At 54.5% G+C, this 24,530-nt stretch overlaps 1 protein-coding gene across 4 annotated transcripts in view; it reads left to right on the forward strand.

Moving 5' to 3' along the window:
- The first annotated feature begins 2,596 nt into the window (after positions 1–2,596).
- RNF24 (ring finger protein 24) overlaps positions 2,597–24,530 on the forward strand; it is a 31,109-nt gene continuing 9,175 nt past the window's right edge. Inside the window, exons 1-3 of one of the 4 annotated variants that reach the window (XM_082316109.1) lie at positions 2,602–2,632; positions 10,490–10,571; positions 21,721–21,870. In XM_082316109.1, the coding sequence (XP_082172235.1) occupies positions 21,728–21,870 (143 nt within the window). In that variant the 5' untranslated portion in view covers positions 2,602–2,632; positions 10,490–10,571; positions 21,721–21,727. Of the gene's footprint in view, positions 2,633–7,952; positions 8,101–10,489; positions 10,572–21,720; positions 21,871–24,530 lie in introns of those variants that run through there. The other 3 variants (XM_082316108.1, XM_082316106.1, XM_082316107.1) reach the window with 3 other exon arrangements.

The raw sequence follows: 24,530 nt of genomic DNA on the forward strand, positions 1-24,530 counted from the left end.
CGGAGACACCCTTCCCCTTGGACGACGGCGACAGCGAGCGGGGCCGCGCCGCGGGGCTGGTCCAGATCCGTGGAAAGCCCATGCTCACGCGCCATCCAGCTGGCAGCCTCCTCTGCCCAAACCCTGCCGGCGAATTTGGGCTGGACCACTTTTCCCTCTCCAGCCCCTCGGGTGAATCCCGGTGAGGCGTCAGAGCCAGCTGACCGCGCCGCAGCTCTGCGCCGACTCCGCTGACCAGCTCAAGAATAACGATTTATTAACAAGGGCCAAACTCTCTCTTCCTTGAGGAGAGGAGGCGGTGTGAACAGAAGCACCACATCGTTTGCCTTTGTGCGTTATCACAGCCCGCTGTGCCCTAACACCACCCCAGCCACCGCTCGGGCCAAGACAGGGAGATGTTTCCATCCATTTATGTGCCCGAAAAGAAAGATGAGTTCCCTTCCAGGATGCGCCAAGGACAAAGGCTGCGTGCGCGGCCAGCGGCGCTCCTCGCCACCAGCCGTGGCTCCGGGCTTTGCCCCGGGGTGCCGAGGGCTGGCCAGCGTGGGAGGAACAGCAGAACCGGATCTCCGAGCGCATTTGCTTCCCAAATCCATCCTGTCAGCTGCTGGTGGTAGCTCCCAGCAGGGCCCCGGCTCTGCAGGCTCTTCGTCGACACCAGGAGTCCCAGCTAAAGGCAGCTCCAGCGTGTTCAGGCAAATCCCTCCCATGCGGAGTGGGGATTCCCACAGAGGGAATAAGGCTTCACTCAGTGAAAACATCCAGCAAACCGGCTCCCTGTCTCATCATTCAGGCATCTTGAGGTCAGGGCCAGCATCATCTTCAAAGATGGTGCGAGTCTTCCCACGACACCTCGTTAGGGCATCTGGCACTCACGCCGCTGCCTTCCTCCACTGGCGGGGGAGACGAGGTTGCAACTGGGATTCGTTTATGCTCTCATAGTGCCTGGGGATCCTCGCGTCTCAGTCCTCCGCAGAGGAAAGCAGCATCGGTCCCCGCCGCAGGAGGAGTTTCCCACCGTCACGTCACTGGCAAAGGCCATCCGATTTCACCGGGACGCAGTTGCTGCCGCGGCGTGGGGCCGAGGGATGGAATCACCGCAGATGAACCGTATTCACGAGATTCTCGTTACAGGCTCGCAGCTAATTACAGCCCTGCCTCCTCTCCCCGGCTTGCCCACCGCCGGATCTGGCCTTCGCCCTGCCGGCTGGGACAGAGGGAAGATCAGACTTTCCTTGCACGTTAATAACATCCTCCAGGTGACCCTGAGCGCCTCAAACCTTGCGAGGAGCTCTGATAAGGCTGAGATGAGTCACTGATGTACCAGAGATCCCGAGCTCAATAAATCGATGCGGCTCGTGACGCACGTGCAGGCGGGCAGCGCGCACGCCGCCATCGCTCCGGATGTTACTCGGATCCTGCTGCGTTGGGACGCGGAGCCCCTGCGGTGTGGGTGCAAGCTGGTCTCTCTCCTCCTGCCTGCCCGGTTCGTCTTCGAAGGGTGAGAAGAGAAAACACGTTGTCCTCGGGACAACGAGAGCTCGTCCCGACGAGGTGACGCCGTCTGGCTGACATCACACCGCCGGCGGGTGATGTCATTTCTCTTGCAAGTGATGTTGAGTCCCTGGGGATGGGGACAGGGACAGGGACAGGGATGGGGACAGGGATGGGTCCTTCTCCCCCTGCGCTGGGTGCGGATGCTGGCGGAGCTGACCAGAGCAGGATGGTGCCACCTCCTGTCCTCTCTGTGCCACCCCCCCATCACCTTCCTTGTCACCACCATCACCCTGTCCCTGCTGCCATGCCCCGTCCCCATTTTCACCCACTGCCACGCCATCCCCATCCCCACTGCCACCTCATGTCCCCACTGTCACCTCCTGTCCCCACAGTCACCTCACGTCCCCACTACACCATCTCCCTGTCCTCCGTGCCACACTGTCTGCACAGTCACCTCACGTCCCCACAGCCCCTGTCCCCACTGTCACCTCCTTCCCCCACATCCCTTCTCTCCAGTGTCACCTCCTGTCCCCACACCATCTCCCTGTCCTTACAACCCCTGTCCCCACTGCCACCTCCCCAGTGACACCCCGTCCCCATGTCACCCCCTGTCCCCACAGCCCCTGTCCCCACTGCCACCTCCCCAGTGCCACCCCGTCCCCATGTCACCCCCTGTCCCCACAGCCCCTGTCCCCACTGCCACCTCCCCAGTGACACCCCGTCCCCATGTCACCCCCTGTCCCCACAGCCCCTGTCCCCACTGTCACCTCTTTGCCTCACATCCCCTGTCCCCAGTGTCACCCCCTGTCCCCACAGCCCCTGTCCCCACTGCCACCTCCCCAGTGCCACCCCGTCCCCATGTCACCCCCTGTCCCCACAGCCCCTGTCCCCATGTCACCCCCTGTCCCCACACCACCCGCAATGGCGCCTCAGTGCCCCCCCCACCACCCCGCCGTGACGTCACCGCGCTGTGACATCACCCCTGCGTGGCGCCGGCGCAGTGCGGGCCCTGAAGCGAGGCGGCGGCGGCGCCCGGCGCCGGGCGGGGGCGGGGCGGGGCGGGGCCTCCTCCATCCGGGTCCCTCCCCGCCGCCGGGCAGTGCGGGCGGCGCGAGCCTCGGCGGGACAGCGGCGGGTGAGTGCGGGGCGGCGGCGGCGGCGCGGCGGGGGCCCCCTGGGGGGCCGGAGGACCGGGCACCCCCCCCCGGGCCCCGCTCTGTGGGGCAGGGCCCCCCTTCGCCCCCCGGGCCCCCTCCTGCGGTGGGGCAGGGCCCTTCCTCCGGCGGCTCTGCGGGGCAGGGCCCCCTCCCCCTGCACCGCTCTGGGGGGCAGGGCCCCTCCTCCAGCCCCCTGTGGGGCAGGGCCCTTCCCTCTGCGCTGTTTTGTGGGGCAGGGTCCCTCCTCCAGCCCCCTGTGGGGCAGGGCCCTTCCCTCTGCGCTGTTTTGTGGGACAGGGTCCCTCCTCCAGCCCCCTGTGGGGCAGGGCCCTTCCCTCTGCGCTGTTTTGTGGGGCAGGGTCCCTCCTCCAGCCCCCTGTGGGGCAGGGCCCTTCCCTCTGCGATGCTCTGCGGGGCAGGGCCCCTCCAGCCCCGCTGTGGGGCAGGGCCCCCTCCCTCTGCGTTGTTTTATGGGGCAGGGCCCCTCCTCCAGCCCCCTGTGGGGCAGGGCCCTTCCCTCTGCGCTGCCCTGCGGGGCAGGGGCTCCCCTCCCTGTGCACCGCTCTGTGGGGCAGGAACCCTCCTCCAGCACCCCTGTGGGGCCGGGGCACCCCCTCCTCAGCAGCCCCCATAGGGGACAGGCTGCCCTCCCTCTCGGCCCCACAGGGGACTGTGGGGCAGGGACCTCCATACGGAAATGGGGCTGTCCCTGACGGTGCCATGCAGGGCAGGACCCCCCAGGCAGCCCCCTGTAGGGGCAGGCCCTCCTCAGGGTGACTGGGGTGTGCCTTTGGGGTGATTCGCAGCCCTATGGGGGTGCCACAAGGTCCCCACTGCGGACCCATAATGGGGGGCAGAGGGGACAGCCTGGAGGAGGGGGCAGCAGAGGCTGGACCGTGGTCTGGGACTGCATCGTCGAGGAGGGGGCTGGGGCAGCTCAAAGGGACGGGGGACATGTCCCCACCCAGCGCCCATCCCTCCCGGACCCCCTTTACGAGAAGGAGGTCCCACCCCACACTTGGCTTGGGGTCCCCAGGCCACCCCATTCCCGGGAGCTGCTGGCTCGGGGCACGTCCCCTCGCTTTCCTGGGGCCGAGACAGGACGCTGCGGGTTTCTTTGGCTTAGAAAAAAACCACCCAGAAATGGGAAAAAGCTGCTTTTTAGAGTTAAACGGAGCGGCTGTTCCTGCCGTTACAGGCACGTACGGAGCCCTCCCAGCATCTGCTGCTTTGGCAGGGGACGCGTGTGGGTCCCACGGGACTGAAAACTGATGGGTAAAAATGCACCTCCTGGGGTTTTGGTTTTTTTTTCTTTAGTTTAGCCTGTCTTTGTTTTAGCCCGGGTGTGCGGAGAGGAGCATCTCGGTGAGTCCCACCGCCCCGTGCACCCACGAGCGGTGCCGGATCCTTCGGATGTGCCAGCGTGTGCGTCTGGGGGTTATTTCCCCCCTCCCTTGCACACCTTTGGCAGGAGGTTTGGATGACATCTTGCTCTGGCACGCTCCTCGCCTTTGATCTCGAGTTTCCTGCCATGTATAACGTGTTCAGCAACACGCGAACCCGGCTCCGCGGCTGCCGGGGAGGGCGATGCGGGTGCCTCCTCGCCCCGGTTTTCCCCGGCCGGCTCCTGCCGGCAGCTCCTGGCTTTCCTTTGTCTCGGCTGCCGCCAGGACGGGCTCTCGCAGCCCGAGGATGCTCCGAACAGAGCAAAGACAAGCACAAAAAACACCCCGTGCCTTTGTTACCAGCCGTTCGCGGGCTCAGCTGATTTTATGCGGCGTTTCGTGTGCCCAGGCAGATAAACCGACTACTTGCGTCTCTTTTTTTATTTTATTTTTCTGGGTTATTTTGGGTGATTTAGTTTGCAGGGAACATATCCCAGCTGCAGGCTGTGCCGGAGGGATGCGGCAGCTTCCTAGAAACGGGGTGAATTAGCCAGAGGCGTAACTGGAGCATCTCGTGGTTGTCCTCGCGCGTCCTCCTTGCGTCTGCTTGGGTGAGCAGGGCCATAAGCTCTCAGCGCTGTGCACTAAAACCCAGGTTCGCCAACCCTTCTTCTTGCTCGTAGGAGAAGTTCAACCCTGGTTCGCCCAGCGGCTTTGGGGCCAGCGAGGACAGAGGAAGGGGAACGAAACCCAGGTCTAGGCTCAGACCTGACTGCCTTCACCGCTGAAATAAGCCTTTTTCTTTACGCTTGACTTGCGAGAAAGCAAAAGACAAGTTTTAATATTATTATTATTACTTTTTACATTCCTGTTGTTGTTTCAGTTCCCGTGGGTGGTCAGTTTGATAGCGAGACCGTAGCCTGAATTCATATGAACGCTGCTTTTTTATGACGGGTATAAACAGAGCTACCTTGAGCATGTCAAACAGCCCCTGAGTAAATCAGGTTGTTTGCTCTTTTACTTTATTCATACAGGTTAGATGCTCCAGCTGATGCATCTAGAGTGCTGTGCCATCTGGAGCAAAAATTAAATACAAATTTGGCCCCCAGCCTGGAAAAATAACAAGCCTTTGCCTCCAATAACTGGCAGCGGAAGAATATAGCCCCTGACAGAAGAAATGCTTGGGGGCAACGTGGAAGGAACCCAAAATGCACTAATTGAGGTATTTAAAAAAGAAAAGAAAAAAAAGAAGGAAAAGAAATCCTTCTAGCCCTGTGTGCCAAAAGCAGCCAGGAGGGATGGTGCGATCCAGTTACCTAGTCATGGGGCTGATGCCCACGGGTGACGGTCCTGGCCCTGAGTGGGTGGTGGGGCTGCTGGAGGTGAGGGTGGTGATGACCTCCTGGGTCTTCTGGTCTTGCTGTCGAAGGGAATCCCCTCCACAACCTCCCGCAGCTCCACCTGACCACCCTCTTGGCTCAGGTTTTCTTATTTTGTCCCTACTCAGCCTGGTAAAGGTTTATGCCAGGGCTTGCCTGCTGGTTAGGACCTTCCTTCTCATCTTCAGCGGGGTTTGGACACTCAAGGTCTGCTTGTTGTGTCACTGGTGGTGGTGTTTAGTCTGAGGCTGTCTCAGATCTGGGGGGACGAGCCATGGAGGTGGGTAAGACCTGGTGGCACCTCTTGCTTGTACAGTCTGGGCTCTGGTTCGCTTGCCTCCAAGCTCAACTGGAGATACCTGTTGTGACGGATCAGCTGTGAAGGACATCTTGGTCAACGTGCTCTGGATGTTGTGGGATCTATTTGACCTTCAAATAAGCAAGGGTGTATGTGCAAATGGGATATGAGATGATGACGGCTGGTTGCTGCCGCCGTTCTTGGCCGGAGGGTGGTCCTGGCTGTGTCCTGGGGGAGAGGCAGGTGATGGGGAGGAGGAGGTTGAGGGTTACGTGGCGAGGAGGCAGCGGAGCTGCTCATGGGATCGCTCCAGACTGTGAGACTGAACCGAGCCTGGAGGTTTTACCCAAGAAGGACTGATTTCCAGCTGATCTCCCAGAGGCCTAAATGATGTGTGGGACAATATGAGGACACCCAGCTTTTGCTAGGAGGGCTTTCATGCTTGTGGACTGCCTCTCCACGTGTTCCCTCGGGTCATCGCCTCCATGTTGGCCATATGGCAGAAGATGTGTTGCAAGCGATTAGCTTGTAGCCATAAAACACCGCCTGGATGTTGAAAAGGTGGAGAGAGGCACGGCAGGGTGCGGTCATCTCCTCTTATTCCCACCACCGTGACCTGAAACGCGTCTGCGATGGGATGGCAGGGCTTGGCACGGCTGAGACGAGGTCCTCTCCCACCGGGTCAGACTCTTGCCGTCTCACCTGGGTACAGAGTAAACTCCATCCCTCGGGCCGGTGTAGGAGGTGCAGGTGCTTCTGGTGGTCTTCAACCACCTTGGAACCATTGGTGTCAAAGCCTGGAGGGTCTTTTTGGGGTTTGAAGCTTCCCCTGGTCTTTGGGCGTCTCGGTCTCGGCTGTTGTTGGTGTCACTGAGCTGGGTTTCTGTTTATTTTTGTTTCCTGCGATCATTCATCAGAAAGCTGAGTGTTGTTGACATAAGATAACATCTACCTTGCGTAGACTTCCTTTCCCTGACCCTTCCTAACGACGATGTTGCCTTGAAGCCACCCAGACTTCATGGCGGGAGCGGCCGCCCTGCCCGTGCCCCCACCCTGACTCACTGGCGGTGCTTTAAAATGACATCAGCGATGATGTGATGCGGGGCTTATCTGCAAGAGAGCTCAGCCGTCGCCTGACCCCGGCGGTGCCTCTTGCTTGGTTGAGAAATGCAGGTGATCCCATCGAAAACGCCCTTGAGGAGAGGATGTAAAAGCCCCGCGGTTTCACCGTAGCGATGGGCAGAGGTGATTTGTTTCTTGACCTGAGAAACGGGAAAACCTCGGAAGCTTCTCCGCGCGGCGCGGTGGGTTGGAGTGATACCCGGTTCCCCCTATCCCGGGATGCAGCGGTACCTGAGTGCTCGCTGGGGATGGAGCTGCATTGGTTTTGGATGCTTTTCCCTCCCCGGAGCGATGGCACGGGCCATCCGTGTCGTTTTTTTACCCGTGTGGCACATTTAATTCCCGTCAAAGAAAAAAAAGGAAACCTAAACAGTTCGAACCACGTGCCAAGGGCTCCCGTGTCCTGTTAATGAGCTGATTACGGTGCCAGAGGGCTGTCGACGGGAGGAAAGAGCAGCCATCCAAAGCACCTCGAAAGGATGCCAGCAATAGCATCGGCGGGGAGGACGGAGCGGCTGTGAGCCTCCAAGGTAGGGATGAGCGGTGGCGGGAGAGGATAAGGCCCGGTTTGGGCAGGATGGACGGGCCCGCTGCTCCGAGAGGAGGAATGGGCTCGATGCCAGCGCATGGACGGGCAGCAGGAGCTGGGTGCCAGAGCCCACGGACCAAATTAGCTGCAAGCAGCTGCCTCGGCGTAGCCAAAGGCTGTGAGGTCTCGGGTTGCTCCGATGCCGGAGCTAAAACTGGATCGGCCTTCGGAAAAAGCGGGCGAGACGCCGAGAAGCAGGAGGAGGAGGAGCAAGAGCTGGGCTGCGGGAAGCCCAGGCAGGGAAGTCCTTCGACCGGTTTGCTTTTTCTCCTCCAGCTCCGGGGCTGCGTATGTGAGAAGCAAGCAGGAATAACTTCTCCTGGTTTATTTTTTTATTCCCGTGGAGGATTAGCCTGGCCGCTAATACAGCTTTTAACTCGCAAAGCGCCTTAGAGGAAACCACTCCAGGAGTGCGTTTGCAAGAGAGAAACTGAAAGTGCCGAGCGGGGAGCAGCCGCCCTCCTGGTTTCAGCCTTTGGCCGTCTCGGGGCCGTTACCGCTCTCCCTATCTGCAAATAGTAGGGGTTTCCCGGCTTGGAGGATTGTTTACGGGAAAATATAAAAGCTCCGGGGCTGTGCAGATCCCTGTCCTGGGAATCCACAAGCGTGGAGGCAGGAGGTTTCGGCTCTTCAGTCAGACTGTTGGAAGGCAGGAGGAGCAGCAGCCCAGCAGGTAAGAAGATGGGTGAAGCCAAATTACCCATCCGGATCGGGTGGGAGGGAGCGCAGTCTCCCATCTGACGGCTTCCAACTAAAATAAATTCATCCGAGCGTCACGCCTCCCCCCCCCCGACCAGGCTCTTCGTGCTTGCAGCCTACACAAAATTAAATTGCCGGCGTACCGTAAGGATCGAATTAAACTTCTCTCCGCGCAGAGCTTTGTCGTGAGCAGGCAAATACTTTGCAGTGCTTTAAAGACTCTCGTTTTTCTATTGTTCTGTATAAAAACCTGTCGCCAGGCTGGGCTTTCCCCAGAGCGAGTGCCTGGTTTGGTTATTAACGCAGCTGCGGGGTTGGTTTTTTCTTTTGTTTTTTTTTATGTGAGGAGTGCCGGATTAAGACCCAACATCTCGCTCTCTTGGTGTCTGAAATAAAAGATGAGGCTTTTGGAGACTCTGTGACGGTGGTGGCCATCCAAAGCGGGACTGGATTGTGCAGCATCGGGTGGTTTTGTGGCTGGATAAATAGTGGTAATCTCGCCCGAGAGCTGGCTGGAGCCTGGCGGCTGTCTGTCAGCTGAGCCCTCCACCCTGGTCTTGCTTTGTATCCACACCAAAAAAAAACCCCAAAAACCCACTTTGCACTGAGCGTTGTTTGGGGGCGGCGCTTTGGGAATAAAAGCAGGAAAAATGGATCGTTTCCTCGGCTGGAGCCTTGCCTGGGAGATGCCGAGTTGTTGTGTGCTCCAGACCGCCCTCGGAGCTTCCCCCTTGCATCTTCCCTGCTCGCGTCTCCTCCAGCATCTTCCCTGCTCGCGTCTCCTCCAGCATCTTCCCCGCTCACGTCTCCTCCAGCGTCTCCCTCCCTTGCATCTGCTGTCGATGCAGCAGGAGGAACGGGTCCGGGTGGTGACGGCGAAGGGGTGGGATGCGTCGCAGCTGGGTGAGGGATGGGGCTGGAGACGAGCCCAGCGTCAGGGGGTTTATTCCAGTCCGGAGGAGCCTTGGATGCCGACGCTGGGAGCGGGAGTGTTGCAGGGAGTTAGGAGTTGAGCTGCCTGGGGATGGCGAGTGTTTCCCCAAAGCCAAGAGAACGCTTTTCTGTGCCTAAGGAGGAAAAAAAAAAATACGGTACCCCATTAAAATGGGCTGGAGAAGAGGGCTTCTGCTGCCGTCCCATCAAGCATCTCCGAAAGGAGTGTTTTGAAGACAAGCCCTGATGAGATTGAGTCCTGGTTTAAACTGAGGTTGAAACTTAAATCTTTTTAGGTTTCTTTTTTGGATGGAATTTAAAAGAAGTAAGCACTACCAAAAGTTTTCTTTCTTTTGTTTTCTAACAAAAGTGGCTTTTCCTCACCAAAGGATCACCTGAACCCTCTCTGCCTGAAGCCTCCTTTAGGTTTTGATTTATTCTGGCTAGTAATGTTTCTCTTAAGAGCCAGAACATCAAACTTAGGAGCAAGCCTTTCCAAAGGGGGTACGTGGTATCAAAAACCAGGTTGCCCGTTGCCTGCTTCATCTTCTAAATCACATAATTTATTCTTGAATATTACGAATTATTCATTGCAGGCGTAGCAGCAGGTGCCAGACTGTTTACACGAGGACGCTGTGTTATATTTTTCCACCTTAATATTGCAGGTCCTTGCCGCAAAGCTGTGCGGACGAAGGTTGCTGGGAAGCTGGATGAAACTCGGGTTTTGTGTGAATTATCCAATTTGCTGTTTAGAAGTTTGCCCTCTTTTTTTTCTTGCTATTAAAATAAAGTTTTCCTTAGCCAGTGCAGAACAAGTTGGGGGTTTTGGGGTGGTATTTTTTTTTAGCTGGAGCATCATTCCCCTAAGAGTGGGACCCCAAAAACGGGTCGTGATGCCCCGATGGGATGCTTGCTCGGGACCTTTCGGACACAGCCGAGCGAGCTGGCTGGGCTCGCCTTGGATGCCCGCATCGCTCCAGACGACCCTCCACAACACCGGGATGGAAATTCCCCTTTTTCACCCCAAAACCAGCCCCGATGAGGATTTCTTGTCGAGGACTCACTGTGTGGCAGGCATCTCCGCGGGCTGCTCTCTGCTTTTGTTTATGTCTGGTCGAAAACTTCTTAAATTTACTGGCGAGGGAGTAATTCTAATCCTTTTCAATGAGATCAACGGATTAGTGTCTCAGATGCTTATAAAATTGTAAGGATTAGCCGAGCCTTTTTTTCCCCCCCCTTTTTTCTCTCTATGCCACGTAACATCATCGCCGCATTTTAAAAGGGGATCTCTGTGCTGTTACTAAGAGCTGAACCAATTTATAGGAGCCTTTGCGAATCAAAGCGTTTAATAAACAATATCTTCATCCTTTCCCTCGCTCGCTCTGGCTTTTTGTGCAATATTAGGGATTTTTTTTTTCCTTTTTTTCCAGCATCCCTGACACCAAACCGCGGTAGCCGTTCAGCAGATACGTTGGGTTTGCGTGGCTTGGCTGCGTTGCGGCACCCGTGCGGGTAAGTAGGGAGCTGACCCAAAAGCTTTCCTTGATAGAGACTTGCAAAATCACATATTGAGATGAGGAGATCCTGAAAATGATGTTATTTCACAAGGTTGCCCCTTATTGCAAAGGATTCAGGCTTTTGTGGTCCATCCCCAGAGGGGAACGTCGCTTTTAGGAGCGATGGGAGCGGGGTGAAACTCCACACACCCCACATTCCTGCATCCTCTTAATTATAACCTGTGCTTTCATTAGGACGCGATCACTAACCGGCTCGCAGGGAAAACCACGCACGGAGCTGACGTGGAGGAGGGTTTAGTTCGAACCCTGTTGCTCTGCCTCCTCTCGCAACATCGCCCCGCGCCTTTCCCTGCAGGGTATTTTTTAAATGCCTTTTCTGCCGGGTCGATGGCTGCGCGGTTGCTTGACCTGCGTGAGCGAGGCAATCCCGAACTGTCGAGTGGTAGGAGCTCGAAGCCAGGAATTTCTGGCCCCAACCCAATATACTTTCAGAGGCAAGCTTTTAAATATATACAAAGACAAGCTCATAATTTCCACTATACTAATGAGGCCGCGGCGTTTTCATTGAAATGTGCCAATAGCCGCCGCGGTGGTATTTTAGCAGCCTTGTACTGTGAATCCAAATGTGATTTAACATGGCAGCCCCCGCGGAGCGGAGGAAAACTGGCTTCTCCCGCTGAATTTCAATGATGCTTCTCGGCAGCGCTACCCGAAAATCCCCGCGGCGCTGGGACCTTCCCTTGCGTTTCATCTCGACGTGGGGTTTTCCCCTCAAATGCCACTGTTTTGGTGAAGATGAGGAAGGGTAGGAATGAGTTGAAAGAGGGATAATGATATTTGAGGAGGGGAAAGTCTTGGTTTTAACGACTGGCTTTAAAAGATGTACGGCTGGCTGGTGCGCGGCGGCAATTTAATAACCAGACTGGCTGGAAGTATCTTTAACTCGTAGTAAAAACCGAACGCAAGAGCTCCCAGGCATCATGTGCTCTCTTGACCTTTAAAAAGACACTCGAGGCAGCCTGCCTGCTCGTTGCTAAGCCGACTCGTTAGTGCCACTCATATATTTTGCCTTCTAGTAGGCGATTCAGCACCTGGGAATTTGTAAAGATCCGACAGCAAACTATTACACGCCTGAAAGTCGCGTTGGTGTTTTTTAGCTTCGCTGCCCGAGGAGGCCCCAGTAGCCTTGAAGCGGTCGGAAAATATTTAGCAGGTTTTGTTCGGTCGGCTGCAAGAAAAATGCAAAGTTTAAATAACCCTCTCAAAAGTTGTTTGGTTTTTTAATTTTTTTTAAAAAAGTCCTGCATCAGGAGCACACCTGTAACTTGGAGTTTTACTTATGAGGACTCAATTTATGAGAAACCTGTGTAAGAAGCGATGTCCTTGGGCAAAGGCGGGGTGCGGGTAGGTCATGGTGAAAATTCACGCGTGGCTGTCCATCACCTCCCAGTTACAGATCCCCAGGGTGCAGGTACCCCTGAATTTTAAGGTCCCTTGACTTTCTCCATCCCACCAAGGTCAGGCCACGATGCTGGGGAGAACAGGGGAGAAGGACGGTATCTGCGCCGCAGAGGAGGAGATGCCTGTGCTGGGTTTATGCGTATTTATCTCCATCAAGCACCTTGCTTGGCCATGCAAGCCCGGGAGTGGAAAAGTTCAATTTTCCATTTCCAGCTAAATTTTGAGGTTTTTATGAACCTTGCAGCCATCTTTGCTTGTGCCAATCCCGTGGGAGTGAAGTAGTTTGTGTCCCGTATCCGTATGGCTCCAGGGAGGGGTTTTTTGCTGGACTCTAAAGCGTTGCAAAATCCCCCCGGTCTCTGTTAGCAGAGCAGAAGGAACGATAAAGAAAAAATATTCCCCCAAAACCCAGTACTTCTGTTAAAACCAGAGGAAGGGCGGGCCAACTGCGCAGCTCATTTTTCTGTAAGTATTAGGGAAAAATGGCAAACAGCAGTGACGTGGCATTAGTGTAAATTCCCAGCAGGCTGAGGTTTGAGTTTGTTTGGGTTTTCCTGAAGGCTTTCTGATGCTGTCAGCATCTTAAAATACAAACCTTGCAAAATCGATGTGGGCTTTGGGGGACGGCTCCTCCGTAGGATTTGTTTTAGTGACTTTTTTCCGGTATCCAGACACCAGCTTTTTCTCTCTTCTGCATCCAGCTACCTCTTCTCCTTAATTTTTACCACAAATATAAATGATGCAATTAAAATGGTCCGCAGAGAGCATTCCTGAGGACTGAAATCCAGGATCCGGGAGCAGACGGCAGCAGCATAAAGAGGAATTCTTCCCTTTCTGGCCTCATGCTGCTTTTCCACCACAAGGCTTTACAGCCATCTGGATCCCCTTTCGGATTACGCCCCCCCCCAAAAAAATCCATAACCTAGCAACCTTATTTAGTGTAAACGAGAGCATTATGCCTTCCTGCGTCCCAAATTGTGCTTGGCTCCTTTTACTGCCTTTATAGGATGACTGCTAGCAGCTGCGATTCCCATCGCCGGCACAGGGTGCCTACCTCCAGCAGGATTTTGTAGGGATTATTGATCCCTGGGTGTTGCAGTGATTTTTTTTTTTCTTTTTCCCCCCATTAAAGGAGCTTAGGAAATGGGGAAAAAGGTTTCAGGAGGTCATTTAGTCCATCTGTTTCTCAATATAAAAGAGGCTGGTCGCTCTTCGGCTCCGCAGAAAGCGATTTGCTTTTGTTCAGCCTGAAGATGACTTGATCAAAGCGAGATTTCTCTTCCAGATGTGATATTTCGGGAGCCCCCGTTGCTTCCCCCGACTCTCGGTGTCATCGCCCAGGAATCTGCAAATTCCCCAGAGGGTTTAACACCAACTTCTCTGGTCTGGCCCTTCGACGGCGTAGGCTGAGTATTTCTCGCGGGGTTTCCAATCCGCTTTCCCCAAGGAATCCATTAATTGGGGAAAACTCTGCAAATGAAGAAGAGCAATCGCAAATGAAGGTGGAAACTTATTTCCACCAAAGTAAGCAATAGGGGCAGGGGGCTGCGACGTGCGGTGTGAAGCTGCCCACCCTACGGTGATGTCTGACTGCAGCCCTGGATTTCGGTGCTTTGCTTGGGCTAAAACACACCCACGTTTAATAACATGCGTGTTATTAAATTTTTTAGCACCTCAGCCGTATGGTATGGGGCGACGGCGCTCTGTCGAGCGTGGCGGCGGCAGGCAGGGATGGGGTGATGTGGTCCCGTCACCGTGACCCCGTACGCGGTACCGGGGGGCTGCCGCCTTCTGCTTTTCACCGCCGTGAGTAGGAACGGGGCTGGGGGCAGGAGGAGGCAGCGGCGCATCCTTTCCCACCATGCTTTTGGGAGACAGAGTGACCTCTGCAGGCCGTGATGTTGGATCTGGGATGGAGCTGCGTGCCAGGAAAAAGGGGGGAAAAAAAATTAAAAATCCCCAAGGCCAAAGGGAAAAAATTCCTCAAGTGATATTTCATCACCAAGAAGCAAACTGAACCGTACTCGGGCAGCTTGTGTGCATGTTTCAAAGCGAGAAGCTGCCGGCTCCGCTTCAAACCCTCCTGGTAAGTGTTCATTTCTCATTTCTGCGATCCGATGGGAGCCCAAGCAGGATTCTCCTCCAAACTCTGCCTCTCCCCTCCTGCAGACTGGATTAAAAAGTGCTATTGATTTCCCCCCCCGCCCCATGTTTATTTTTGCTTTTTTTTTCCCTGGAACTTGCAAAATCAGCCCTGAGCAAACCTCTGGTTTGCCTTTCCAATGGCACTGGGTGAAAGCACTTGACTTTAAACTCGGCAATGGGAGTGCAGCTGACCTATTTTCTGCATGTTTCTCTGCCAACGCTAGCAAAAACGTTTTCACATTTAAAGGTGCTCTTCGGTATTAAGGTCGTGGGATCATTTGTCTGTTAAACTGTCCAGAATCAAAAGCACTTGCTGAAAATTGCAGCGGTACCGGTTGCGCTGCCGAGTATTTCTTTCGTTATAAAGACTTTTCTATTTTTTTCCAGTGGCCGATTGCTCCGTCGCGTTGTCACATCGCTCTGTCCGTGTCCCCCTGCCCAAAGGCGGTGGAGAGGGTTAAGGTTTTGCGCTCGGTGTCAGCCAGCCAGGGAAAGCAGCCAGGAAATTTCCTGATTCCAGTTCAAAAAAAGCATCGGATTCACTCTCGGGGAGAAGGGATCAAAGGTTCAAAGCGGTTCTCGGTTGGAGGTCAGTTTGGTTTCTTGGTTGTCCAGGCACACAGCAAAAATCCACCGCTGTCCCCCAAACCTGCACGGAGCTGAAATGGGTAAAGTAAACAGGTTTTTTTCTTCTGTTTGACACCCAAAAATTTCTTCTGTTCCCCACCCGCGGCACAGCATCGCCCTGGAGGAGCTTTGCTGGACCTCAGTGTGGCTCTGCCCCGCGGTGTAAGGGACTGCGAGGGACCTGTCGGGATGCTCTCTGTTCCCGGCACGCTCTGCCATGCAGTCGTTAATCCCGCTAATCAGTAACGCTGCCGAGCTGTGCGCTGTCGCTCCCGCTCCTTCTCTGCTCGCTGCTGGCTTTTTGCGGTGAAGGAGGTGGGTCCGGTTGGACGCTTGGAGCCGGCGCTGGATGCAGCCAGGCTGTGGCCTGACACCGTCCCCACAGAAGCATTATAGCTCTACTGAAATCGCAGCACGCCGAGATTTTTTTTCCCCCTGCTCTCAATCCTGCTGTTCCCCCCATTTTTGGACGGTAAAGGGCATCGCTCCCGGCCGGAGCGGTGTCGAGCTTTCCCCAGCTCCATCCCAGGCGAAGGCGATGCGGCCGCGTGGCATCTCGGCGTCTCTCAGGCGACAGCGATGCCGGTTTCGGGGGCTGGCTCTGCAGCTGCTTGCGATTTTCCCACCGCCACGCTGCGGATCCTGGCCCTGGACCGGCTCCAGAGGTGGAGCTGAAGGAAATTCCTTCCAGCTGCTTGAGGTCAGGGCTTCGCTTTTCTTTTGGGGTTCACGAGGGGGGTTTTTCTGCCTGCGAGTTAAAAGCAGGCACCTCTCGCTGCTGCTTTTTAAACTCCTGGAAAAATCTTTCTTTTTTAAATATTATCCTGTTAGGCATATCCATTAAATAACCTTTATGTTGTGGATTTATTGCATGGAAGAATACCCTGCTTCACAGTACATCTTGGGGTATTTCAGCAAGGTCTCGTCAGCTGCTCACAGTTTAACTTTCAACCGAGTTAATAACCGTTTTGGTTAAACCTGCATAAAACACATTGCGGACTTGCGTAACAGCTTTGAAACTCGAGACGCCGTTTGCGCCCACTTGAAACCTTTCCCATCGATAAAATACTTCAACTTGGAGTTTCGCCACGGCTTAGCATTTTCTTTTCCCTGAGATCTGTGGTTTCGATCGGGCAACAGGAACCTGTGTTTGTCTGGCTTTGTTGAGTTTTTAAAGCTCAGTATTTCCTGGAGACGCGTTGGCTTCGCCAGCTCGGCCGGTGGGATGCTGAGGGGGCTCAGACCACCAGCTCCATCCAGTTTCCCCAGTTAATGGTTCAGGAGGTTCAGACCAGCCGGGGTTTGCTCTGAGTCCCTGTGGAGGAAGTTGTTCGTCTCAAAAACATAAGGTAAATTCCTCTGAAAATGGGTTTTTATTTACGACAGCAGAGGCAGAAACATCCCCTCCGCCCAGCGCATGGGCTGTATTTAGGTGTGATGCACGGTGCTCGAGTGGCCCCTTTGTGCACTGGTATTATAAATAAATAATAATAAAAATAAAAAAAAAAAAGCACAAGCAGCTCCTTTTAATAAGTAAAACCCAGAGAAGGAGCGCACGGTTCAAATCCACCTGGCAAAGCAGCGGGAAAGAAAAAAAATCTACGGCTTTCAGCCCGTGAGTGATGCTCGTGGCATCAGCTGCAGTGGAGCAGCGGCATCCCCGGTGTCGCCCCCCAGTCTCGGGGACCACGGCTCTCCTGCCTCGCTCCCTGCCTCAGTTTCTCTGCCTGTAAGAAGGTAATTGCCTCCTTTATTAATCCCTTTGAGATCTCCTGATGAAAGCTCTGGGTAAGAGGTTGGCCCCGCTTATTAAGCGCATTAAATGCTTGCAATGATTATAATAGGGATTAATTTGGCTAGATGGCTTATTTAGGTTTGCCTTTAACAGCCCAACTTGTAATCAAAGCGCTGTGAAGCCGGCGAGCTAACGCTGACCTGTAACACTTCACTTCCTGACTTCTCACTACGCCATTAACCGTAACTTGGCTTTTAATTAAAGCTTGTTTTCCTCGTCGTCGAAGAAACGGGGATGTGCTCGGCCCCGCGCAGCTGATTCATTGGAGGGAGGAACGAAGGAGGAGGCGCGGAGCCCGGGTCGTTCTGCTTTGTGGCGTTGCCATCCCCGGCTCTCTCTGCGTCCCTGCGTACGGCCCCGTCGCGAGGACACCGCCGTTCCTTTTTATTTTTGCAAGCTGTTGTATCATTAAATAAATACCCGCCAGTTCCCGCTGTGCTGCAGCCTGGGAAAGTCAGATTTTCTCTCCTTTCTTTAGCCAGAGGTGGTTTTGTTTGCAATATATATTGCAAAGAAATATGCATGCACATATATATATATTTTTTTTTTTACTTTTTTTTTTTTTGATGTGCACTTAAAAGATTTCCCTCCAGCCAGCCCTCGGGACTCCCGTAGGGCATCCCTCGTTCAGGGCTTTTTCTTCCCACTTTTTCCTCAGTTTTATCCTTCTTCAGCAAACTTATTTCTTCTGTCCTGAGCGCTGCTGGCCGGCAGGCACCCTTCCCGGCCCTCGACGTTTCGCGGTCCTCTCCCCACGATTTCACGCTCTGCGGGGACGCGCAGATGGACCCCGGCGCAGTTGGAGACCTTGGGGACATGGGGACATTGAGCAGGCGCCTGTCCCCGTTCCCCACCGCTTTGTCTCTGCCATCCCAGCAGCTCATTTTTCAGATGAGGAGCAAGTCAGCATCTTCCCCCTTGCCATAACTGCGCACTGCAGAGAGGGTCGCATCCAGCCCTGGGGAAATCCTCCCCTCTGTAAGGTTTCGGGGGTAGCAACCCCCTTTTCCCCAGCAGCTTGTGCCCCGCATCCCGGGGACCGTGGGGACCTGCCAGGGCTGGTGGGTGCCCCAGGAGGGGCATCTGCCTGCTCTGAAATGCCTCAGCGGCGGAGAGAGCAACAGGGAGGCTTTTGTTCTGCACCAGAAACTTTTCATCCTTCTTTTCAGCTCCTTTTTTATTTCTTTTGGCTGCGCTCTCGCAAATCTGAAGCAGATTAAAATACAGTTCCCCCCCCCCCCCCCCCCCCCCAAAAAAAAACAACCAAACCAACCCCAAAGTTTGGCTGCTTAAAATCATCAGATGTCAGAGAAGTCTTTTAAAGTTAACAGTTTCCTGGATCCTGTGCAGGCTAACTGATTTTTTCCCTCTAACCTCCGTGTTTTTTGCCATAACGTTTCTCAGCTGTTGCAGCAGGAGGGAGGGAGGACCAGGGTAGCTCCGATGTGGAGAAGGTTCTTTCACACGGGGGTTGGATGAATTTGGTGTGGGACTTGCTGGACTTACACCGTAGGGGACCAAAGGGTTGTCCCCGGCAGGCTGAGACCCTGCGGTATGGCTGGCAGGTAGGTGACAGCATCGGTGACATTCTTTTGGGGCAAAATATTAGAGAAGTGGTACGGTTGGAGGAAGAGTAGGATGCTGTGGGTGGGACGGAGCTCCGTTTCTACTGAGGGTTTGTTTGCCGGGGGCTGTGATGGTTTGCAGCTGCGGCTGAGGTCGTGGGGACCGGTGGAAGAGCTGCACGGCTCGGCTGGACGTGACCGTAAGGAATTTTTGTGGCTCGATGAGATTTGCTGCCCTAAATCCAGCCTGGGTCCTCCCTACCCGCCATCTCTGCTTTTGGGCTTGGTCCGCTGCAGCATCTCCTGGTGGGCGAGCTGAACCGAAGCCCCTGGCTGTGGTAAGAAGAGCATCACAAGTTAAAGGAGTTGTGAAGGACAAAAAAAGAGTGGTCTGGTGCTGGCTGGTTTTGTTGCCTCTTCTCCAAGAGTGGTCTCTTCTTCCTTGCCAAAAATCACCCCAAGCTTTCTTAGATGGAGGACGTTTGATTTCCTCTTGGGTGGTTGAGGAGCTGGAGCCGGCCAACCTTGGCCAACACCAGTGACTATCAACACAAGCCCCAGGGCGAGTGGGGACAGCCGGAGCCTCGTCCTCTGGCCGAAACATCCTCTGTCACGTGAGCGTGGCCAAGGGGAGAGCCCACGAACCGTCTAAAATCCCTTTGACCCCGCAAACGGCACGGAGACGAAAACCAAACCCAACCCTACGCAGCAACACTGAGCTGCGCATTAACTCTGCCGGAGCCAGGAGCAAAGGTTTGGGGGCTGAGTTTTGGCTTTTTTTTAAATTTATTTGCAAAGCAAAACAGCTTGACTGAGCGGAGCAAGCGTTGGTGGAGGAGCGCGAGCTGCCGGGTGGTTGCTGTGCTGTAAAATCCCATCCCCACCAGCGCTCGCAGGGGGTGTGCCGGCTCCCCGAGCTCTCGCAGCATTTCCACGTTGGCCAGGAGAGTTTCTGAACATGTGTGTTGGTCTCCGGAGGCTTTAATCAAATCCAGGCTTTAGCAGAAATCGCCTTGAAACTTCCAGCGAGCCAAAGAAACCGAAAGCAGCCGGAGCGAGGAGGCTCTCGGGCGGGCGTTCGGCACCGGCGGAGATGCTGCCTTCGGCGAGGGGTGCGAGGAGGGTGCGGGCGAGGGGCTAGTGCTGGCGAAGCAGCTGGGATGAAAGGTGAGTCTGCTCCCTGCATAGCGGCGGGGGAACCTGCAACGTATGTATGAGCAACGCCTATAAGATGGGAAGATGAAGGAAGACCCAGTGGGTTCGGCAAAAAAGGGGTGTGAAAGGGAAAAGGAGATGCAGGAGCGAGGACGCTGCTGCTTGGAGAAGGAGCAGAACGTTCAGAGGGTGCTTTGATTTTTTTGGAGCATCGCTCCCCGGCACGTTTGGGGTTCAGGTCTCGCGGTTTCCCCGCTGTCTTCTCACCCTGTGCAAAAATTGGGAGCCACGCAATTAATGCGCCGTTGAAAACTCCCTGCTCCAGGGGAGGGTTTTGTTATCCCGTGGTAATTTTATTTGGGAAACAGGGTTCAGACTTCAGGTACTTTCCCTGCTTGTTGTGAAATTTAATTGCGCGTCCAGCCCTCTCCCGTGGGCAGAAAGGAAAACAAGGCATATTTTTTAGCTTCCTTTTCTAAGCTGGGGGTGGGTGAACTTTATGCCTGGCCAGAGACAGTTGTGATCATTCAAGGGTGAATGGTTGGGAGGGTGATTGCGATAGAAAGGAATAAGAAGAAGCAATAATAAACACATGCTTTCCAGTTAAGGGTTTCAAGCATTAACATGAAGTTACGGCAGCGAGGGGGTTTTATGGCGATACAGAGACATCGGGCTGGTTTTCTGCCTGACTCCTGAAGAATCCATGAAGGTTATTGTAAAATATTAGTGTCCTGTGCGATAAAACTAAAATCATGGGAGAGATCATACGCTGAAGTCGTTATCCCAGGCAGCTGCTTGTGGTTTTATTGGGTTTCTCCGAGGGGAGGGAGGTTTTGGTCACGCGTCCGAGATGTGGTACGTTGACAGCCGACATCCTTGCATCTCCCTCTTTGCGGATGCTTTGGGGTTTCGCTGGGGGGAAGCGGTGTGGGGTTACACCGAGGAATAAAGCTGAAATCTGCGAAAATGCCTTTATACCAGATCTCATGTGGCAAAACTGTATGGGATTCAACAAGGCTCAGGGCCGGGTCCTGCACTTGGGCCACACCAACCCCAGGCACCGCTGCAGGCATGGGGAGGAGCGGCTGGGAGCTGCCCGGTGGGAAAGGGCCTGGGGGTGCTGGTCGACAGCCGCTGGACACGAGCCAGCAGGGTGCCCAGGTGGCCAAGAGGGCCAGTGGCATCCTGGCTTGTATCAGGACTGGTGTGGCCAGCAGGAGCAGGGAGGTGATGGTGCCCCTGTGCTGGGCACTGGTGAGGCCGCCCCTCGAATGCTGTGCTCAGCGCTGGGCCCCGCACCCCAAGGCGGCCATGGAGGGGCTGGAGCATGGCCAGAGCAGGGCAGCGAGGCTGGGGCAGGGGCTGGAGCACAAGGCTGGGGAGGAGCGGCTGGGGGAGCTGGGGGGGCTCAGCCTGGAGAAGAGGAGGCTGAGGGGAGCCCTCATCGCTCTCTGCAACGGCCTGAAAGGAGGCTGGAGCCGGGGGGGTCGGTCTCTGCTCCCCAGGAACAAGCGATGGGACGAGAGGGAACGGCCTCAAGCTGCGCCAGGGCAGGTTTGGGTTGAGTATTGGGAAAAACTTCTTCCCCGAAAGGGCTGTCAGGCCCTGGCCCAGGCTGCCCAGGGCAGGGGCTGAGTCCCCATCCCTGGGGGGATTTAAAAGCCGGGCAGACGTGGTGCTCAGGGACATGGTTTAGTGGTGGGCTTGGTAGTGATAGGTTAACAGTTGGACTCAATGATCTTAAGGGTCTTTTCCAACCTTAATGATTCTAGGATTCTATGAAAACCAAAGTCTCTTTTATGGCCCCTATAATTTCCAGCAGCGCTGCCCATGCCATGGGAATGTCCTTGTCCTTTCTATCCTGCCTGGGATGCACCGGGAGCGTGTTGAACCCGTGCCGGTTCATGTGCGTGCTCGATGGTTTTGGAGGGGGGATTTCTACGGAATGAGAAATGGATCTTGGAAACCAAGGGAGGGGAAGGGAAGAAAAACCTTCCTTGCTACAAGACTTTTCTGGCTGCTTTCAATATTTTGGCCTAATTAATGAGGGTTTGGGGGCATTGGCTGCAGCCAGGGCTGCTCAGATGCAAATCCCCACTATCCGTCTGATGCAGCATTTAACTTGAAGGACGATGTGCTTAAGGAAGAGGGGAAATAGCTGGAGGAGAAGCTCACAGCGGGAGAAGAAAAATCCCAGCCCCAACTGATCCAGCCCTGCTTTGTTTTCAGTGTTGCTGAGCTGGGGGCTGAGTTTCGGGCAAGGATGCCTTCACCCTGGGCTGGCCTCCCCTCCTTCCCCCCGACCTGCCTTTGGAGGGGCCGCTGGTCTCCTCCGAAGGGCATCCCGTGCTGCCGAAGGAGCCTCACGTCCGTGTGTTTTCCCCCTGTTTCCACAGCCTACCCATGAGCTCGGACTTCCAGCATTACAGTTTCAGGATGCCGAACATTGGGTTCCAGAACCTGCCTCTCAACATATACATCGTGGTTTTTGGCACGGCCATCTTCGTCTTCATCCTCAGTTTGCTCTTCTGTTGCTACTTGATCAGGTAAGGGAATTTTCCCCGGCTGCTTTCAACAGCTGCTTCAGACCGAGGCCAGCACCGATCCCTCCATCCCAAAACGAGGATGGCATCACCATGTCTTGCCAAACTGATGCGACCCATGAAAGAGGTTTAACTTTCCCTCATCGTCACGCTCAGCCCAACTTACGTCCCTAATAGAGCCAATAGACCCAACGCAAAGGCAGTGAGTACCGAACACGGTCTGCCCAACGCATCTTGGAGCTACCAGTCCCGTAGGGCGATTACATTATCCGCTTTAAAAACAGGCGATATATTTATGTGTATGCTCCAACAGGCATGAAAACATGGTTGGCTTCTCAAAAAGACTGGAAAGGGTTGTTTTATGGTTCCTGCTTTCTGCTTAATGTTTCAACACGTTTTCCTCTTTAATGAGTAACTTGTGTGCTGTGTGCTTAAGAAATGTTTAATACCTGCTCTGTTCGTTATTGTACACAAATTGCTCATTCAACAGCGCAGTTTAGAGATTAATGATGCAGAGTTGATTTGTTAATCTGAACGATGGGGAGCGGGACAGGATGGTTAAAGGTTGTTCCAATTTGGGGCTTGTTTTAATTATTTTATGGGCCATTGGGGAGACAGTTGGGCCACAAACTGAGAGGAGAAACTGTTCCTGCCGGAGGAAAAGCGAGAGGCAAGTGGGGAAAACCACGGTGCCTGGGAGTTGGGGCGGCGATGGGGGCAAGTTGTGCTGATAACCCGGGATGCGGGGCCGGCTGTGCCGATCCCTGCAGCCGGGAGCAGAGGGTATCGCCCTGCCGGCAGCGGCTGCCGAAATCCTCTGAGCCCAGAGCTCTCCTGCCGAGTTGCAGAAGAGCTTTTCCATCCCTTTTCCCTCCTCTCTGGCTTTTCGGACGGCCCCAGCTCCCTGCTGGCTGTGCATCCATCGCATCTTCTCCCCCTGTCCCTGTCAGACAAGCGTCTGGTCTCTTGTTGCACTATGGAGGCTGCGTCTGGCGGGCTCACAGCAGGCAGTCCCACCAGATTTTCTATCCAGAGGGTGTTGAAAATGTTTTGTCCTGCTTTTGTAGACTGGGGAAGCAAGATTTCAGTGTCACCTTCTAAATATTTGATAATTTCCACCTGTTTTCATCTCTGTATGAAGCAAAACCTCATAAAACTTGCAGGTGAGCCCAAACCTAGGCTTACCCAGGGGTGATTTGGGCTGCCTGGCCATCATATCTTTGCTTTTGCCGCCGATTATGCACAAGAAAAGGGTGTCTGAAGATGCAAGGCATCTGTCCACCCTGGCAGATAAGGCAGAAACAGGTCGAGGGGTCATCGCCGACCAGGCGATTTATATCTCGGTGCTCGATGTTAACAAGGTTTGCTCTGGGATATTGCATCTGCGTCCAGTGTTCGCATTTTAACTGGGATGTCAGTGGGAGGGGATGCAAAAAAATCAGACAAATGGTATTCAGAAGGCTCAAGGACGTGTTTTGCCCAGATTGAGCTTGAATCTATATGGCTCGCTTGCAACATGAAGAGGTGTTTGGACTTTCAGAGTATTTTCCTGGGCACCGGGTCTTGCTGGGTGTGTTCTGCCCCAGAGAAATAACAAGTAGTAATGTCTGGAAGATCAAGCCAGAAAATCTTTAAATTTAGAAGTTGGAGGTGTGTTGTAAGAGGGAGAGTGAGTAACCTGTGAAACAAGCCAGCAAGGGAAGCGGCAAGTCCTCCGTCTCTTCGTGTCTTCAGATCAAGACAGAGGGCCTTTCTGGAAGAGACGTTTTGGCTCCCATTCCCAGGAGTAACGAAGTGCTATTTAATGACCTATGATAGATGGGAGGTCGGATTAGATCATCTAATGATCCCTTTATAGCCCTAAACTCTATAAAGACTCTATGAATCGCCCTTCAAACCACCGCCCCCAGCTCTATTATTGGCAAAATGGTGCCAAACAAGAATCCTCCGGCCCTTGTTTTGGAGGGTTTTGGCTGTGCCGACGTGCCCCAGGAGCATCCACCTCCTCTGAATTTGCTGTGCAATCTCACATTATGTGGGGTATAAAAGCTGGAGCTTCGGCGTGGTTTGGAAAGCCTTGCAGATGGACAGCAGGACGAGGACCACGCTCCTGCAAGTGCAGAGCATCCCAAATGATTGTTCCGGGAAGGGTTTGCCATATCACTCCCCTTCAGCACCATTTAACGCCGAAGCATTGCTGGCGCCTGGCTGCGTAGCGAGCAAATGCCTGTAGCCCTGTGGGAGGAGCGTTTGGTATAAAAGGTAAAACATTGAATTTAAATTGAATTTTTCCCCCTCCTGAACCAGCTGCTAAAGCCTCCTGGATTACCCCACGCATTCCTGACCCCTTCTGCAACGAGATGCGTGGCTTTAATACAGAATTACGTCTGGAGGCCATGTAAAAGAGAGGTGTTGTTAATTTAACAAGCAGATGCAGCATGGATCGCACCGCGTCGTTGCAGAAAAACCGACCCAGGGCGGAGAGGAGCGGGCAGGGATGGACCCATTGGGAGCTCCAGGGCTCCGCTTGCACCCGCGGGGATTACGTGCAGGTAACGGGCTCGTGGCTTTCCCAGGCCCTGCTTAGGTGCAGAGGCAACGCAGCCCATCCTCTCCCTCTCCCTCCTCTCTCGTGACTCACACATCTGCAAATATTTGGCAAA

The sequence above is a fragment of the Platalea leucorodia genome, assembly GCF_965183815.1.
Source record: "Platalea leucorodia genome assembly, chromosome: 6".
NCBI classification, from domain to species: Eukaryota; Metazoa; Chordata; class Aves; order Pelecaniformes; family Threskiornithidae; genus Platalea; species Platalea leucorodia.